Source organism: Amaranthus tricolor, chromosome 17 (assembly GCF_026212465.1).
Source record: "Amaranthus tricolor cultivar Red isolate AtriRed21 chromosome 17, ASM2621246v1, whole genome shotgun sequence".
Taxonomy (NCBI): domain Eukaryota; kingdom Viridiplantae; phylum Streptophyta; class Magnoliopsida; order Caryophyllales; family Amaranthaceae; genus Amaranthus; species Amaranthus tricolor.
Genome location: NC_080063.1, coordinates 16,590,718 through 16,607,796, shown reverse-complemented (window position 1 = coordinate 16,607,796; position 17,079 = coordinate 16,590,718). Strand labels below are relative to the sequence as shown.

Sequence of the window (17,079 nt, the reverse complement as noted above, 5' to 3'; positions counted from 1 at the left end):
CACCATTGTATCCTTATAGGATTACAAATGAAAGTTAAGCAAATTTCTTATAGAATATTAGATTGAGAATTTCGTATCAAATCGCTCGGTCGCTCTTAGATCAACGTTAATAATGTTTGGTCTATTTGTTGAAGTTGTTGGCTGAAGCAGTTGATTCATTTGATTAGTTGAAAATATTGGCTGATAAACTAACTCTTTTAAATCAGTTATTATGGAGATGTGTACTAAAAATTCACTGTTGCTTGTTTGGTTTTTCATTGGAGAAAAAGTAAATAAAAAAGCCAAAAGACAATAAAAAAAGTTACTTCTAGTAAATTTTTAATAGATCGGGCTTAAAAACAATTTATTAAAATATTTTTTTACATTGTATATCCAGTTAAAATGTGAAAAGTTTAAAGTCAACAAAAAGCTTGTAAAAAATCATTTGTCAAAATCCCTTACTTAATGATATTTGGTTTTTTTGTAATTTATTGTGGTCAATCTTTAGAGTTTTACATCCATTTTATCGAAAAAATAGTCTTGGATAAGTAAAATTATACACATTGTCATATATTTTAGGTGCACATACAATTGGACAACCAAGGTGTACAAGTTTTAGAAATCGTATATACAACGAGAGTAACATTAACCCAACATTTGCCCAAGCAAGATGAACAAATTGTCCAAGAGTTACTAATTCAGGGAACAACAACTTAGCACCCTTAGATCTTCAAACCCTAACTTGCTTCGACAACAATTACTTTATACACCTCATCAACCTAAAGGGTCTTCTCCATTCAGACCAATAATTGTTTAGTGGTGGTTTTACAAATGTACTTGTGTAAAGTTATGGAAACAATCCGAGTCAATTCAACTCCAATTTTGTTTTATCCATCATTAAAATGGGAGATATTAAGCCTCTAACTGGATCTAATGGCGTAATCAAAAAGAATTTTCGGAGGATCAACTAGCTAGGGTTGTACCAAAAAGTTATGTTTTAAGTAAGATTTACTCATGTTTGAAGTTTTCATTAGGTCTTTTACTGTTTTATATGTTGTTTGATAAGAATATGTAGTTGTTGTAAGTTAACTAATGGAATTCAAGTTTGAAAGATAAAAATGTGTAAATTCTTAAATGTTATAGTTTATAGTCTCTCGAAAGTACTCCTTTTTATGAGGTGAAAGGAACATTTTAAAGCTAAGTGGCTGATAAACTAATGTTTACATTATCTACAAACAAGTTTGCACATAAATAATCAAAATATAAACAACTAAAAAGTTACATGAATAGTTTCTAGAGGCAAGTGCTCGTTCGAGCCTAGAGGGCACTCGTTCAAGCAACAAATGTTCATCTCCTCCCCTTTAGGTATGACCTTCCTTGCTTGCCCAAACCTTGCAATGAACTGTGGCTATCTAGTTCGACTGATTTACTTCAATTGACAATGCCTAAGTGCAAGCCTATACGGTACACACCAACACACCACTATACTTCATCAATGCATTATGCATATGACAATACATTCAAATTTCATAATGTCATATTAAAACAAGCTGAGATTATAGATTCACCATTTAACTAAACTAAATTTAAAAAACACTACTAATATTTTTGTCAAAAGTATCTTAACAAGGAGCCTAAAAACTTTCATTTTGGTGATCACATACAAACTATATATTGAAAAGATTATTTTTATATTGTCAAATTAGACCATATCAAATAATTTAACCCTACACATGAGATGGGTAGGTGATAAGTGCAATTATTTGCACTTATTTGTGTTAATTTTATGCTCTTTATGTGATGTTTTAGTGAGTTTTAGGTAGTGTTGTAAGTGATATTTTATATTTTTGTCTCATGTGCTTAATAATGTATTTTTTGTAATTTTTGAGGCAAAATCGAAGTTTTATTAGGTTCCAGGGGTGATAAGAGGGTGAAGGCCTAGAGAAATAGCCTAAGACCCCTAAAAGAAGTGAAGAGATCGAGCCAAACAAGCTCCAAGGGGAAGAAACGAGTTGTAGCTAGCCATGCCAAAGAGTCACGACTCGTCACTCAGCATTACAGTCCAAAACAAAAGCGACGAGTCGTCCCACAAAATGCCACGACTCGTCGCACATCTACTGATCTCAGCATAATAGTCTAGAGCCAAAGCCATGAGTCGTTCCACATATGCCACGACTCATCGCATACTTTCTGCTCTGAGCAATGTATTCCAGAGGCTGAGCGACGAATCGTCCCCAATATTACCACGACTCGTCGCCAATTTACTGAAGTCACATACCCCAGGCAGTAGCAAAGCGACGAGTCGTCGCCCACGATGTCACGAGTCGTCGCCAGTGCGTCAGGTGTTTTGTTCGTGCGTTCGACAGTTACTTTTTGGAGCCACTATAAATAGTGGTAGTTATTTTAATTTTAGGAGAGCAGTTTTAGTTTTTAGTTTTTAGTTTTTAATTTTCAATCTTCAGAATTCTTTTTATTCTTCTTCTTTGAGCTCTTTGTTGCTAAACTCCATTGTTACGTTAAAATTCCTTTGCAATTTACATTTTTCATTCTTCTCAATTAGTAAGTTTTCTTTGTTTATTGCTTTATTATTTATTTTTGTGCATTGAAATCATTCATCATTTTTTTTATGTTTGGTGTTTCAATTAAGTCAACATATGTCACAAAGCATGGGATAATATTTTATCGATTAATTGTGTGAAATTTGAGTCTATGATTAAGTCTATGATTAAATATATGCTTAATAAATCTTTGTTTAAATATTTTTATTAACCTTTTCAATAAAATGAAAGTTTGAGATTAAATTTAGGATTATTAGTTTAGCCAATAACATGGAAGTTTGAGGATTAACACTAGTAAGGTCTTAAACCGATATTGATCAATAGAGCGGAAACTTGTGGTTAATTAGATCACATTTAATTATGCCAATGACTCAGGTTCATACAATTATGAGAGTAATTAACTCCCATGTTAGAATTAGCTGATTCCCGACGCCCTAGAATTTTTCATATGATTATTATTCTCGTATTAATCATTTTCTTAGCTTTAATTATTAGTTTTATTCTTATTTTAGTATTAGTTTCTCAACCCAACTACTTGTTGATCCGTGTCTTGTAGTCATAAGGCAAATAAATTAGTCAACTCGCCTCCTTGTGTTCGACCTGTAGCTACACGTATATCGTGCGCTTGCAGTTAATTTAAAATTTACACTATCAATAAGTGAGATATTTTTATATAATATATAATTTTAATTAATTTTAGAAAATATTTTCATCACTTTAATGTGTTTTGTCAAAGAAAAATCATGTCAGTTTTTTATCTAGAAATATCCAAGGTTACCATACATAGATGAAAAGTTTGCCTATCGCATATAAAAGTTAAAAGTTAAAAGTTATGTATTATCATATATTTTCATATTATAATTAGAGAATTTTATCATAATTTATATTTTAATCTTCTTAATACTTTGAATATGTATATATTGAGTCTTTAACTCTTTATTAACCAGAAACAATGAAATAGAGTTGAGTGTTTCTTACTATTCGTCTATTCCATAATATTTGATACACTTTTCTTTTTAACGTTTTAAATTACTTGCTATACTACTATTTTTGTCAAAAAAATAACCACACAAAAATCAACTTTGTCCTTATTTTTTTCCTTTACGCTTATATAATATTCTTTTATTTATTCACTCAAATCCATCTCATCACTGAGGTTATTTTAGTATTTTCTTGATAAGACTTTTCTTATTTTTTGTAAACAAACAAAATATAACGAGAAAAACAAAACCCAAAAATACAAGTTTTAGTTATATTTCTTTTCCTAAGACAATGTTCAAATTAAATGATTAGTGAGCATCCAAATGATTAATCAATTAACCTTATCTAATCACTCAATAATTTGATTAGAGAGTGTATTTGAACTTAGATCATATTGTCAATCTTTGGCACTTTTCATTTGTCAAAAAGTAACCTTTGATTAAACATTTCATTACTTGAAAAGTACTCTATATGACAATTCTACCTAACCCATTAATATTAACTAGGTCCAACTTGGACAATTTTATAACAACCATTGACCATGCCATACATGTCTTTGTTATGCCATATAAATTCTGGATGCCTACTTTTTTTTTTTTAAATTTATTCCAATTTTTTATATTGACTTTTTCGTTTTAGGTCACTAATTTCTACGTTCAAACTTCATTTACATGCAACTAATACTTTTTGTTGGGACCCACCTAATACAACCTAGAGAGAGCTCTTTCCTAACAAGACTTCTATAAATAGTTTCGTTCATGCTTGCTCTAAGCACACATCCTAGTTTGTTAACTATATTTGCTTGTTCTTCTTCTAACAAAATGGCTTCTTCTTCTATGGTAGTTTTAGTCGTGGGTTACCTTCTTTTGGTTTCTCTAGGGAGTTCAAATGCCCAATTAACTACAAACTTTTACTCCAATTCTTGTCCTAATTTATATTCAACAGTGAAATCAGTCGTACAATCTGCTATCAACAAGGAGGCTAGGATGGGCGCTTCTCTCCTTCGATTGTTCTTCCATGATTGCTTTGTCAACGTAAAAATCTATTACTTAATAATTAGCTAATTGCTTGTTATTAGATTGTAAAATTTAGTTGCTTGTAATTAATAGAAATGACATAATTTAATTGATACATGTAACAGGGATGTGATGCATCACTATTACTAGACGACACCTCAAGTTTTACGGGTGAAAAAACTGCACAACCCAATCTTGGATCAGTTAGAGGATTTGAAGTGATCGACCAAATAAAGACCGCTGTTGAAAAAGCTTGTCCGGGAATCGTCTCATGTGCAGATATCTTAGCAATTACTGCTAGAGACTCTGTAGTCATTGTGAGTAAAACTTCATACATAACCTACATTGATGTTCACATAACAATTTTACAAAATGTCTCCTTTATCGGCTTGTCGCTATAAATTTATTAAGTATAAATTTCATTTTGGGCATTCACTTTGATTTTTCTATATATTTTTTCATTTTTAGTCTGATTTTTTTTTTCTCTTAAATTTAATCTTATTTATAAATTTATTTTCTCTTTTCATTTCATTCATAAACTTATTTCATCAACTTATTTTTTTATTTAATTTCTTCATATACTATAAAATAATAAAGCCTAATAAGGCCAATAAACTAGATTGACTTTAATGTTTTTGTTGGTGTAGCTGGGTGGGCCAACATGGAATGTGAAGCTAGGCAGAAGGGATGCTAAGACCGCTAGCAAATCCGCCGCAACAAATAATATTCCACCACCAACTTTTAGTCTCAGTCAACTTATCTCTAGTTTCGCAAATCAGGGCCTTTCAACAACCGATATGGTCGCACTATCAGGTATGGGCTATTTTTCGATGAAACGACTTTAAAACAATTTCTTTTTTATAAATTGTATCAATGTCGCACTATCAGGTATGAGACTATTTTTCGATGAAATGACTTTAAAACAAATTTAATTTTTTTATAAATTGTATCAATTGGACTTTTAAACTTATTGTTGAGGGGCTTCCTCCGATCGCGACGTTCTTGTGATAAGGGTACTGGTCTACCTTTTTTCCACCTTTTTCAGACCCTGCCTTGGGCGGGAGTCATTGGGATAGTAATGATGATGTACTTTAAAACTTATTGTGTGAGGTGCATCTTACGCTGAAACCATCTATACAACAATTTGTGATAGACATAATTTCGATGAATATTAGGATCTATAAAGTTTTTTTTTTGGAAAATTTGTTATAAAGTAATTTCAATTATGACTCATTCGCATTTTTTAGGCGCCCACACAATCGGACAAGCAAGGTGCACAAATTTTAGAAGTCGCATATACAACGAGAGCAACATTGATGCATCATTCGCTCAAACAAGACGTGCAAACTGCCCAAGCTCAACAAACTCAGGAAACAACAATTTAGCGCCTTTGGACCTTCAAACCCCAACTCATTTTGATAACAACTATTACAAAAACGTTGTTAACCAAAAGGGTCTAATGCACTCAGACCAACAATTGTTCAGTGGTGGTTCTACCAACGCACTTGTTCAAACTTATAGCAGCAATCCTAGCAGATTTAATTCTGATTTCATATCCGCTATGATCAAAATGGGAGATATTAAGCCGCTTACCGGATCCAATGGCGAGATCAGAAAGAACTGTAGGAAGACTAATTAAGGAATTGTGACCATACCTTTAGGTTATACTACTAGCACAATTTGACATTATGTTTGGTTCTTATAATATGTTTTGCAAGTAATATTAATAGTGATCAAGTATATCCTACAAGTCTAAAGTTTTATTATAGTGTTTAAATTGTATAATTGTCAATGATTGAGTTTAAATTTGAGCATGCATCGAAGAAGTACTATTTTGATTAGAAAAATTTGTTTTGAATAATTTAATTTATTTTTAATTACCTGTTAATAATCTCACCTTTTAAAAAATTTTGTAATAATCTAACTTTTGCTTTCAATTTGTTGCCAATGGACCCTTTAGATTATAACCTGCTAGTTAACTTTCATCTTCTCCTTCTTTATAATAATCCAACCTATTTCCCATTACCTGCCAATAATCCCACCTTTTGAATTTTTTTTTTTAATAATTCAACCTTTGTTGGCATTTTGTTAGCAATGAACCCTTCAAGAAGCTAAATACTCAATTTCTCTTTGCTACTAATTTATAATAATTCAACATATCTCATCTATACATGTTAAGTCTCTTTTAATTTCTTTAACACCTTTTCTCTTCAATTATTATAAAAAAATCCACAATTTTTAAAATACTAAATTTCTCTTTGGCGCTGATTAAAAGGGGTATTTTACTTTGAAGGGAAGTGAAAAACTTACGACTATTATTAATTTTTTATAATATTTTAACGTGAAAATTTCAACTTGATAGAGATAATATATAACGGGTTGGGTGTGGGTCAGCGGTCGGGTCAAGCGGGTCTGATTTTGAACACCCCTATTTGATGGTATATGTATATAAAGACAATTACTATTTATGCAATGATCAACTTTATAAGCTTGGGAAGTAATAGTAAATTCATTTAGTTTCTTAAAGGGTCCATTGGCAACAAACAAAAAGTAAAGGTTGGATTATCGAACAAAATTTTAAAGGTGGGATTATTGGTAGGTAATGGAAAATAGATTGAATTATTATAAAGAATGAAAAAGATAAGAGGTAACCTGATATAGTAGGTCATTTCTTTGAAAAGTCTATTAGCAACAAACTAAAAGCAAAGATTAAATTATCAAAAAAAATTTAAAAAGTAAAATTTTTAGCAGGTAATTGAAAATAAGTTGGATTATTCAGGGACAATTTTTCATTTTGATTATTTGGTTTACAATAGGAATGAACTTTTATATGATATGGGCATATGTCGAGCACTTTGGTGTCAAAATGGTAAGAATGGTAAAGTGATTTGATTGTTGGCCATTATAATACATCAATGAAAAAAAAAAAGATCGTAAAAATATCAAGTAGGAAAAATGTTATATATTAATGGAATAGAGTGCAAAACTAATTTATAAAGTCAAAAAGATAAATACCTAAATACAAGGAATGAAAAGTCTAATTACATAAATGCATATTTTACTTTATGAACTATATATATATATATATATATATATATATATATATATATATATATATATATATATATATATATATATATATATATATATATATATATATATATATATATATATATATATATATATATATATATATATATATATATATATATATATATACTTTTTTCCATTCTACGGTTTTTCTTAATTTTAAACTGTCATATAGTATTTAATATATTTATATTAGTCATGACTCACACCCTGCTTTTGAGAATAATTAAACTTAATTATAATTTATAAGTAATAAATTATTAATTTATTAAATCATTAACTGAGACATTATCAGATATTGATTATCTCTAATTCTAATAATTTATTAGAGTGAAACTCTTGATTTTTCATAAGAAAAACAATATATATTCAATTTGAGATAAGATAAAAATCTCCAAATACTAAATTTGGATTTAAATGGGTTCAAACGTTGATTTGTAATGAGCTTAACGAGCCTTATATACGAACTACTATAAATGTGTAGCCCATTTCAAAAAGCTATATATTAAAATCCGAAATCAAAGACAAGCCCAAAACTAATGGGGCAATGTGAACATACACGTCATCTTTTTCCCGATCTTCTTAGATTTTATTTTCGTAATGCCATTAATTAACCACTGTTTTCATTCTTAATACAGCTCACTTAATCATGAGGACTAAGTTAAATAAGACTTTCTAACGAATTAAGATGAGTTTAAGCATGTTTTTCCAAATAAGGTTTTAGATTCGATTCTATATATCCGACTGCTCTACTATTTTAACCCTTCTTTTACCTAAGTCTACCTTAAAATTAAAAAAAAGTCACACAAAATTTGAATAAGTCACATGAAATAGACTTTTGAATGATTGGATTATTAAAAAAAGTTAAATAATTGTAAAAAGTCATAACTATATTATATTGGATTTTGGATATATATTGTTTATAAAAAGTTTGGGCATAAATAGTAGCGGACTATGATTTTTAAACAGAGCTGTAATATCTGAATACTTAATTGATTGATTAAATTAAAAAATATATAAAAAATTAAAAATAAAATGTTAGTAGTTTTCATCTACTATATTAGTTCTTGACTTACAATTGTTTATTTATTATATTTACTATAGTTAGTGTGAGTGTGTTTTTTTTATTGAAAATGATAAATGATATTCCTAATTAGGAAACTCATAGACAAATTAAAAAATGGATGAAGAAATACGAAAACGAGAGGGCAATACCACAATGTCAAGCAACCATGACATTGGACCAAACCAGATTGCTTCATAGTTCATACCATCATTGCTGTCTTGTACTCAACCTTCTCGCTCACATTCAAAGGACCAAATAAGTACGGCCAAGAAATTGCTACATTTATACTTTATATTACACAAGGATGGTTTAATGTTGGGATTATTTAAATTATATAAATGATATTAAAAGAGAGTTTAAATATGTGGATCAGAATAAAAAATAATAATAACGCATTTTATAAAAGTAAGTTGAAGTAAAGTTAAATGGACGGACTATAAATAAAGAAATGTCACAATCCCCTTATGGCTAGAGCAAGAATTTGTGATTAATTAATGCTAACTTTAGCATGGTTAGTAATCGGTGAATTTTTAAAATGAGAAATGATATATACAGCCCTAAGGTTATACGTAAGTTTTTTTTAATTATATTTTATTATGTTATCTTTAAATCTAAACATAAATTGTTTTAATTCTCATATTAGATTTTCTTAAAAAGCTACAATAATTGATAAAAAGAAAAATATATTAATTTTTATGTACAACTTTTTAAACCCATACGTAAATATCATTATCCTTTAGAAATATGTACATACAAAAATTTGCATAGGACAAACAATAAAGGTTGGGAAAATTAATACAATTAATATCTTTCTAATTTATGGCGTCTTTTATTGGGATTAATATGTTAAAGGTATAATAGTGTCTTTATTAGGAACTTAGGATTAACAAATAAGCTCATTTAAATAGTAAGTTAAATGTACAAACCACTACGCATGCTCTTGAAATTAAAAATAAGTTGTAGTAAATTGCGTAAATTAATGAGTTTTTTTTTTATATTTCTTTATTTATTCTTGCCAACTTAATACAAATGATAATAATATATACAAGAGTTTAGACAATACAACAAAAAAAAAAAAACCACAATCAGCTTTCATCTTAAATCATTTTTTAATAAACGATATGTTATATTTTGAGTTTCATATTATTTTAAAAATATAGGAGTATATAATAATTTTTGTAAAGAAAATATTTTCTTATAAAAAAATCAATATACTTAAGGCTACAACAAAGAATTGTTGTTGATTTGACTAAAATTAATGACGTATGTAAAATTAAAAATGATGACGTGGAATTAAAAATGGGTCAAAACGATTGTGTTTGAATTTCTGTCGAATTTGACCTAGTTTTTTCTAATATCTTAAATTTGGGTAATTTTCGAATTACAGACTAAAATTTTCGATTTATGACGACACACAAATTTTCGTTCAAGTTTCAGCCCAATTTATGGTTGGATTAATGACAGGTCTACCAATAACACTTATGTAAAAGTGAGAATCGAACATTGAGAATGCAATTTATTTATTACGGACAACTGAAAGAAAAATATGTAGATCAAGCTACCTCAAAGAATGATTTACCTAAATGGAGTTGAAAAAAAAAAAAAAAATTCCTACTATAATGTTACTGCTCATTTAAAAATATTTTCCAAAATGGTGTTTATTTCACTAAGCTATTTTAATTTTGATTTGGAGTCTTCATAGCTTATTGTGAACCAAAAGAATAGTAGGTCTAAGTAGAATTAGAAAATAAAACAATGCGTTCTCTAGTCTTAACTAAAATATATTTTCTAAAATAATTTTTACAGAGGAAAGAAATTTAACCAAATTTATCTGAATTTGATTTGGAAACTTCAAACATAAAAATTAGACCGACATAATAATTGGTATATACATCATAAAACATGTGATACATAGAATCAATTATAATACAATAATATAGATACAAAATCGCAACAAAGATCAAGAGTCAGCTTTCTCCTTTAAATATGTCTAAAAATGTTATTTAATTAAATGGGTTAGGGGAATTTTGAAAAAAAAAAAGTTAGGATTGCATGGGTGAATTATTTAGGACGACGTTAAACAATTCACTTATTTATCTACTTTATGAAAAAAAGTTGTTTCCAATAAAAACGAGGAAAATTTGACAAAAGATCAATTATAATTTATCTACTTAATTTATGAGAAGGGTGCACCAATTGTAAAGTTAATTTTGAGTTTACCTATACTAAGAATTTTTTTAAAAAAATTGATGAGACAGAGTTAAAAATTGTTATTATCAAATTTTTCTAAAACTAAATCAACGTCTAACAATAATGTTACGTCTAAATGTTTGTCATAGTTTTATTTTGAAAAATTTATTTTTCAATGAGCACCAAAATAGGCAAAATAGGAATATTTTTCTTTATTAACACTACATAAACAAATCATTTCAAAATTAAACACAAAACTTTATCGGTTGTAATTAAAATAGTAAGACATGAAGGTGTAAGACATTAAGGTTTAAAGTGAGGCACGACAAAGTTCACCAAAATTTTGGGCTAAATCTCTTACAAGTGATTATGAGCTTATATTTTTTTTGATTGCTTTAAAAAAGAAAATGATAGAAATAAAATTCAATGTGGAGACTACTCTACGATGAATAAGTTGGTTTATTTGAGAGTCGACTATATGTGAGAATTAGACGTAAATATAAAAAATCATGACATAATAATGCTTGGTTTATTTGAATTATTCAACATATGTTTTAATTCTTTTTAAAAATTAGAATACATTTTACATTTTATTGTAGAGACTTTGTCCGATATACTCTACATGTTCTTTTTTATTAATCTATTGCTAAAATTTTTTAAAATACAAAAAAATTTTAAACTAGAAGTATTGATAGTTTAAGCTTCTAATTTATTATATACAAAATTTTTTTCATTAAGCTGATGGTTTAAGCTTCTAATATATTGTATATTTTACACTAATGACATGCCCTTTCACACAAAAGCTATTTGGGCTAGAAGTATTGATGTAGTATAGGCCCTCGGCCTTCCTCATACCTTGTGCAAATATTCCACCTTGAATTTTGGTTGAGATTTAAACTCGTGACTTCTGATCACGTTAGCTTTGGATACTATGTTTAGTAACCAATTCAACTAAAAATTTAAACTGATAATTAAAGCTATCAAATATTTTATATAATCTAACAATAAGACAAGTGTTTATAATTTCTTATTTTTTAGCAAGTACACATTATAGTATTATGTTACCCTACGTATAAACAATTGCATACATACATACAGTTGTCTCCAACGGTGAAAATTAATGTATGATTGTTGATATAGCAAGCAATCCTTTTGCCGACCCCTATAAAAGAAAGTGCACAAACAACCATGAGATGGAGTCCACAGTCAAAACCCAGATCCTGCACACGTGCAAAGGGAAAATGTTTTTTTATTCACAATACTTGAATTCCAAAGCTCCAATTTCCAAACTTGGCATTGTCATGCATTGGTAATTCATGCCTTATAATTTACCTAGTGACTAAGTGATTTTTAGCAATTTTTATTGTAAGTGTACATAGAGGTGTGTTTTTAATCACATCGATTTCAAGTGTTTTATGTCGATTTAAAATTGAGTTTCATATCTACAATGATTTTTACGTAATCATAAATTCATTTTAAAGTCGGGTTTAAGTCGAGTTCAATTACAAAATCTGATGATGTTTGAATTGTCATGTATGTTTTGAACAAGTAGCCCTATCTAGATCAATCAATCAAAAGTTCAATATAAATGATACATATGCTTCTATATAATTGTATTGAATTATTCATATCAATGTTGACAAACAACATATGCAAAGAAATAATTATTCCTCAACCATAAAAATCTATGTAGAAGAATAATTTACCAAAAGAGTTTTGTACATCACTACTTCACCTCAACAAAGGCAAATTAATTAATTAAACACCAATTAATCAAAACACATAAATTCAAAAACTATAATAATATGGATTATTGTAATCCATTTCTTATTACATTGTTGATTAATGATAGTCAAGAACAATTAATAATGGGGTTATAATTTGGTTATGCTTAAACAAAGTAGGAGATGTTCTCATTAGAAATAGAGCTATAATGATCATGATTATGATCATCATGATCATTTCTAGAAGAGGAAGGTTGTGTTGGTGTATACATTGAAGAAGAGATTGTAGGATTAATACTAGTATGATCAAGATCATGAAGAGGCGGCGGAAGCGGTGGTGGAGGAGGCGGCGAAGGTGGTGGAGGTTGGGCGGCGATGGAAACCGAGGTGGCGGAGGAAAAGAAAGTAAGATCATTATGAGAAGATGATGATGGATTAGTAGTAGTATTATTAGTAGTAATGATGTTTGAAACATGATTATTAGCCTCATTAAATTTGTACTTAAGTATCTCAGCCCTTAATGCATTGAGTTCAGCTTGTAAAACTTGAATTTGTTGTTGTAATGCTGAAATTGCACCCATGCATCCATAAATTGGATCTCTTAGCCTCACATTTGCTTCATATACCAAGCTGTTTGCTGCATCTGCTCTTTGATTTTCTGGTACTTCCTACATATATGTTCACATTCCATTATAAAATTATTATTTATCAATAGCTAAATTATTATCATTTATCACTAGTTGGAAATTTACTAGGATTTATGGCTTTTTATAAAAAAAATATGTAAAAGAAATTTTATAGTGTAAATTTTAGGTATCAAATATTCCTACAAGAGATTATACAAATATAACTTGATTAATCAAACTGTGTTTGACTTGACGAAACCTGAAAATAGTTTATGTATAAAAATGTATTAGACTGGGAAGATATTACGTAAGTACCTACAACACTTTCTCTTCATCGGATAATTGAATCTAAATAAAGAATTACTATTTAAATAATAATTCATTCAATATTGACATTTATATTTTAAGTCAATTAATTTTCAACATGTTCAACCGCACTGGCCCAAAAATATTGAGGGCTTTAGTATTAAATTACGTAGTATATGTTAAGTGTTTAAAGATACAAAATTGTTAGAAAAATATCATAATTTTTGAAATTGCATAGGATCTTCAAAAAATTTATTAATTTTTACTCCGCATTTATTTTCAATGACACCATAAATTGATTTTTATATGGAGTACAAGTTATCAATTGAAACCCTTAAATCATATACTTCTATTTAAAAAAACTCAAGTAAAAAAGGTTGATTACCATAAAAAGACTAGCTGAAAACAATTCAACACCTTATTATTTACTTGCCAAATTGCTAAGCAATACTTGACATTGAAATGTACAATATTAAAAATTGCTCAATTAATTATTTTTATTAGGCCAAAACCATGTTACAAAACCATATATATTCTAAATACAAATTTCAATAATAAGGAAAGATTATTCCCATCTTTTGATCAATTTATTTATGGCTTACAATTAATAATGAATACCTATGCATTTTGCAACTACATCTAATTAAGCATTTTGTTCCTATCCATGAAGATCCAAGAAACTTTGGTAGTCATAACAAACAATTTGAATGTATGTAAAAAAAAAAATAAATTAACAAAAATAATAACCATTGTAATCAATGCCAAATATAGGATATTAGTATATTGTGGGTCAAATATTCAACTCTGCACATGTTGAACCAACTTAACTGTTATTTTTACTAAAAAAAAAACTTGATTATTTTTCTTTATTATACATCACGCAATTTATTATTATAATAGGATTTAATCAAATAATAAAGATCATGCCCTTGGCAGGTTTGAGTCTAGATTCTCCAGATTTGAATGATTTGAGAAAGAATAGCATTAGGGTTTATAAAAAATAGGAGTAAAATAATTTACCATGAGCATCTTAGAAACATTGCTAGCACCAAAAACTTTATGAACAGAAGCAAATTTCTGAGGCTCATGAGGAGAGAAGTATGGAGAAAAGGGACATTCTTGAGCACATCTTCTTCTTAAGAGCTTACAAGCAGCACAAGGTGTAATAGTATTTAGGGTTCCTGGTGGGCCCAACTGAATATGCCTTCTTCCTCCTCCTCCTGTTTTGGAAAACGCATCGTTTTGATCTCTCTTGATCTTCTTGCCTATCTCATCAAATCTCTCCCTGCCAAAATTTAAATTTAGGTGATTGTATACACCGTTATGATCAACAACAATAAAACTTCATATAAACTTATATATGTATATAATCGAGGAACCAATTCAACCAAAAGCTAATTAAGATGATGGTTGAAGTCGCCCCCAGAATATATTATGCACTCTATCACGTTATCTAGCATAAAAGCCCTTCGGGTAAGAACTGTGAACGCAACATGATTCCCTCGTTTGTCGTCATTTTATCGATGTATAAACTATGATCAGGATTTGAGGAGGGAAGGTAGGCGGCAACCCATATCCATAAGTAGGATGCGGCCAAAGGGTTCCTCATTTGTGGTGCTAAATATTCCATGGATATGTAATTGAAGAGTGATGAATGTTATTCCAATTTGTGACCTTTTGTCGAGTTGAGTTTTGATATTATGTAAAACAACTAACTCAACCAAAAGCTTAAGATGATGGTTGAAGTTTCAGAATATGTAATATACTTTGTGGTATATAACCTTTGATATTATGTAATACATTATGAATTGTATAGACCTAATGTATTTGATTAGAAAAAATATTTTGATGATTGTTGAATGTATTGATACCTTTCTCTGGACATTCAGGCATGCTCAAGGTATGGATGTGGAGGTTTTAGAGAGAGAAATAAGAGGGAGAAATAAGAGAGAGAAAGTTGGTGTTAAAGGGAAGATGAAAGAGAAAAGAAAATGAAAGGGAAAGGAGTACTTAAAAGGCAAGTTATAAAAGACTAGAAGATGAAGAGGAAAATGGTATGAGTGGACCAACTATATAGGAAAAAAAATATAGAGAATATTAATTTATTTATGGAAGTTTAATGTGAAAACTTTGGTTTATATTGTGTTTGTTGGTGAACTAACTTTTTTGATTGATGTACGAGGATTAGTGAGTTAATCACTTTAATGAATGAACTAAACTAGTTTAGGAAGAACAAAAAGTTAGGAATGAGGAATTTGTTGTACTTAGTAAGGGACAAGGGTAAACCAAAATTAATCTTTTCAATTGCTAGTGACAAATTAAGTCAACATAGAATTATGAAGTGATGGTCAAACATTTAAAGATGAAATATTTAATATAGGTTTGGATTTTAACCATTAGTTTTAGTTGAGTTGGTGTTTTGAAATGGTATCAGAGTTAATGTGATGGAATGTTACTGGTTTAAACCTTACAGTCCGTCTTTTATGAGACCTTCTCACGGTGAAATGACCTCAAAACAAGAAGTCTATAAGCTAAAAGTTTCTATTATTGGGTTATTTAACCCAAGTATGAGGCGTGTTTCACGGTGAGATCGTCTCATACAAAAATTTGTGTAAACCTTATACATTCAATGAGCAGGATTGTTTCCGACACTATGTAAGGTAGATATTTGCCTAGGGTCCAATAGATTGAAAGAAGCCCAATACCCTTTTAATATCGAAATCCACCCTCTATAGGAAGGGCTTATTTTATCAGCCTGTTTTGTATGAATCAGTCTCAAGGTGAGACGACGTCAAAACAAGAAGCCCATAACTAAAAGTTTCTATTATTAGTCTATTTAACTTAAGTATAAGACATGTCTCATGTCTCATGGTGAGACCATCTCATACAACAATGTCTATTTTTTTTATTTTGCTTACTGTCCATAAAATTAGAGAACCTGCACCGTTAATGATGGTTCTCATGTAACGGAGTCTATTGCTCTGAATTGGAGCAAGGATTAATAATCAAACGTCCGTTAGCGTATAAAAAGCCACAAAAGAGTAGGATGTACACGAGATTCAATCTTAAGTTCAAAACCATTGAAAAAGTAACTGATGAGACAATGTTAAAATAGTAAGGAAACAATTGGTAAGAGCAATTGTCAAGTTGACTTTTTAACTGTATAAACAAGTTCAAATACTGCCCGAATTCACTATAAAAAAATGTGGCATGTAGCTACACTTATTTAGGCACGCTTATTTAAGTGTGGGTGGATTTTTTTGAAATTAGACTCACTTCTTGCATTTTAAGTATACTTATTAAACGTGAGAATAATAGTCTCACTTATAAGTGTGGCTACAAGTTAATTAAATTATTATAATTCAGCCACACTAAAAAGCGTGGCTAGAAGTCAGTTAAATAAAATATAATCAATTTAGCCACACTAATAAGCGTGGCTAAAATGCAATTAAGAATATAATTGTGATCAAATCAGCCACATTAGTAAGCGTGGCTAAACACAAATAAAAATTTTAATATCCCTCTCAAAAATGCATCTCCCAC

General features: G+C 29.3%; 2 protein-coding genes and 1 pseudogene across 2 annotated transcripts; 2 read left to right on the top strand and 1 right to left on the bottom strand.

The window, feature by feature from the left end:
• Positions 1 to 1,121, top strand: part of LOC130804091 (peroxidase 52-like) — a 4,574-nt pseudogene extending 3,453 nt beyond the window's left edge.
• Positions 1,122 to 4,297: 3,176 nt separating this feature from the next.
• On the top strand, positions 4,298 to 6,453 carry LOC130804089 (peroxidase 4-like). The gene is made up of 4 exons (XM_057668417.1): positions 4,298 to 4,552; positions 4,660 to 4,851; positions 5,182 to 5,347; positions 5,782 to 6,453. Exons 1-4 carry the CDS (start codon positions 4,340 to 4,342, stop codon positions 6,171 to 6,173), a joined length of 963 nt encoding a protein of 320 aa, XP_057524400.1. The 5' UTR covers positions 4,298 to 4,339; the 3' UTR covers positions 6,174 to 6,453.
• Positions 6,454 to 12,524: 6,071 nt separating this feature from the next.
• On the bottom strand, positions 12,525 to 15,590 carry LOC130804090 (LOB domain-containing protein 15). The gene is made up of 3 exons (XM_057668418.1): positions 15,408 to 15,590; positions 14,557 to 14,821; positions 12,525 to 13,272 (listed from the first exon to the last, which is right to left on the bottom strand). The coding sequence occupies exons 1-3, from the start codon at positions 15,419 to 15,421 to the stop codon at positions 12,772 to 12,774; spliced, it is 780 nt and encodes a 259-aa protein (XP_057524401.1). The 5' UTR covers positions 15,422 to 15,590; the 3' UTR covers positions 12,525 to 12,771.
• Positions 15,591 to 17,079: the final 1,489 nt, after the last annotated feature.

Bases quoted from the DNA above. Each gene is read 5' to 3' on its own strand.
- LOC130804090 (XM_057668418.1), bottom strand. The intron at 13,273-14,556 runs GTAAATTATTTT...ACATATATGTAG, and splicing joins ATGTTTCTAAGATGCTCATG to GAAGTACCAGAAAATCAAAG.
- LOC130804089 (XM_057668417.1), top strand. From the start codon at position 4,340: ATGGCTTCTTCTTCTATGGTAGTTTTAGTCGTGGGTTACCTTCTTTTG. The intron at 4,852-5,181 runs GTGAGTAAAACT...TTGTTGGTGTAG, and splicing joins CTAGAGACTCTGTAGTCATT to CTGGGTGGGCCAACATGGAA. The intron at 5,348-5,781 runs GTATGGGCTATT...CGCATTTTTTAG, and splicing joins CGATATGGTCGCACTATCAG to GCGCCCACACAATCGGACAA.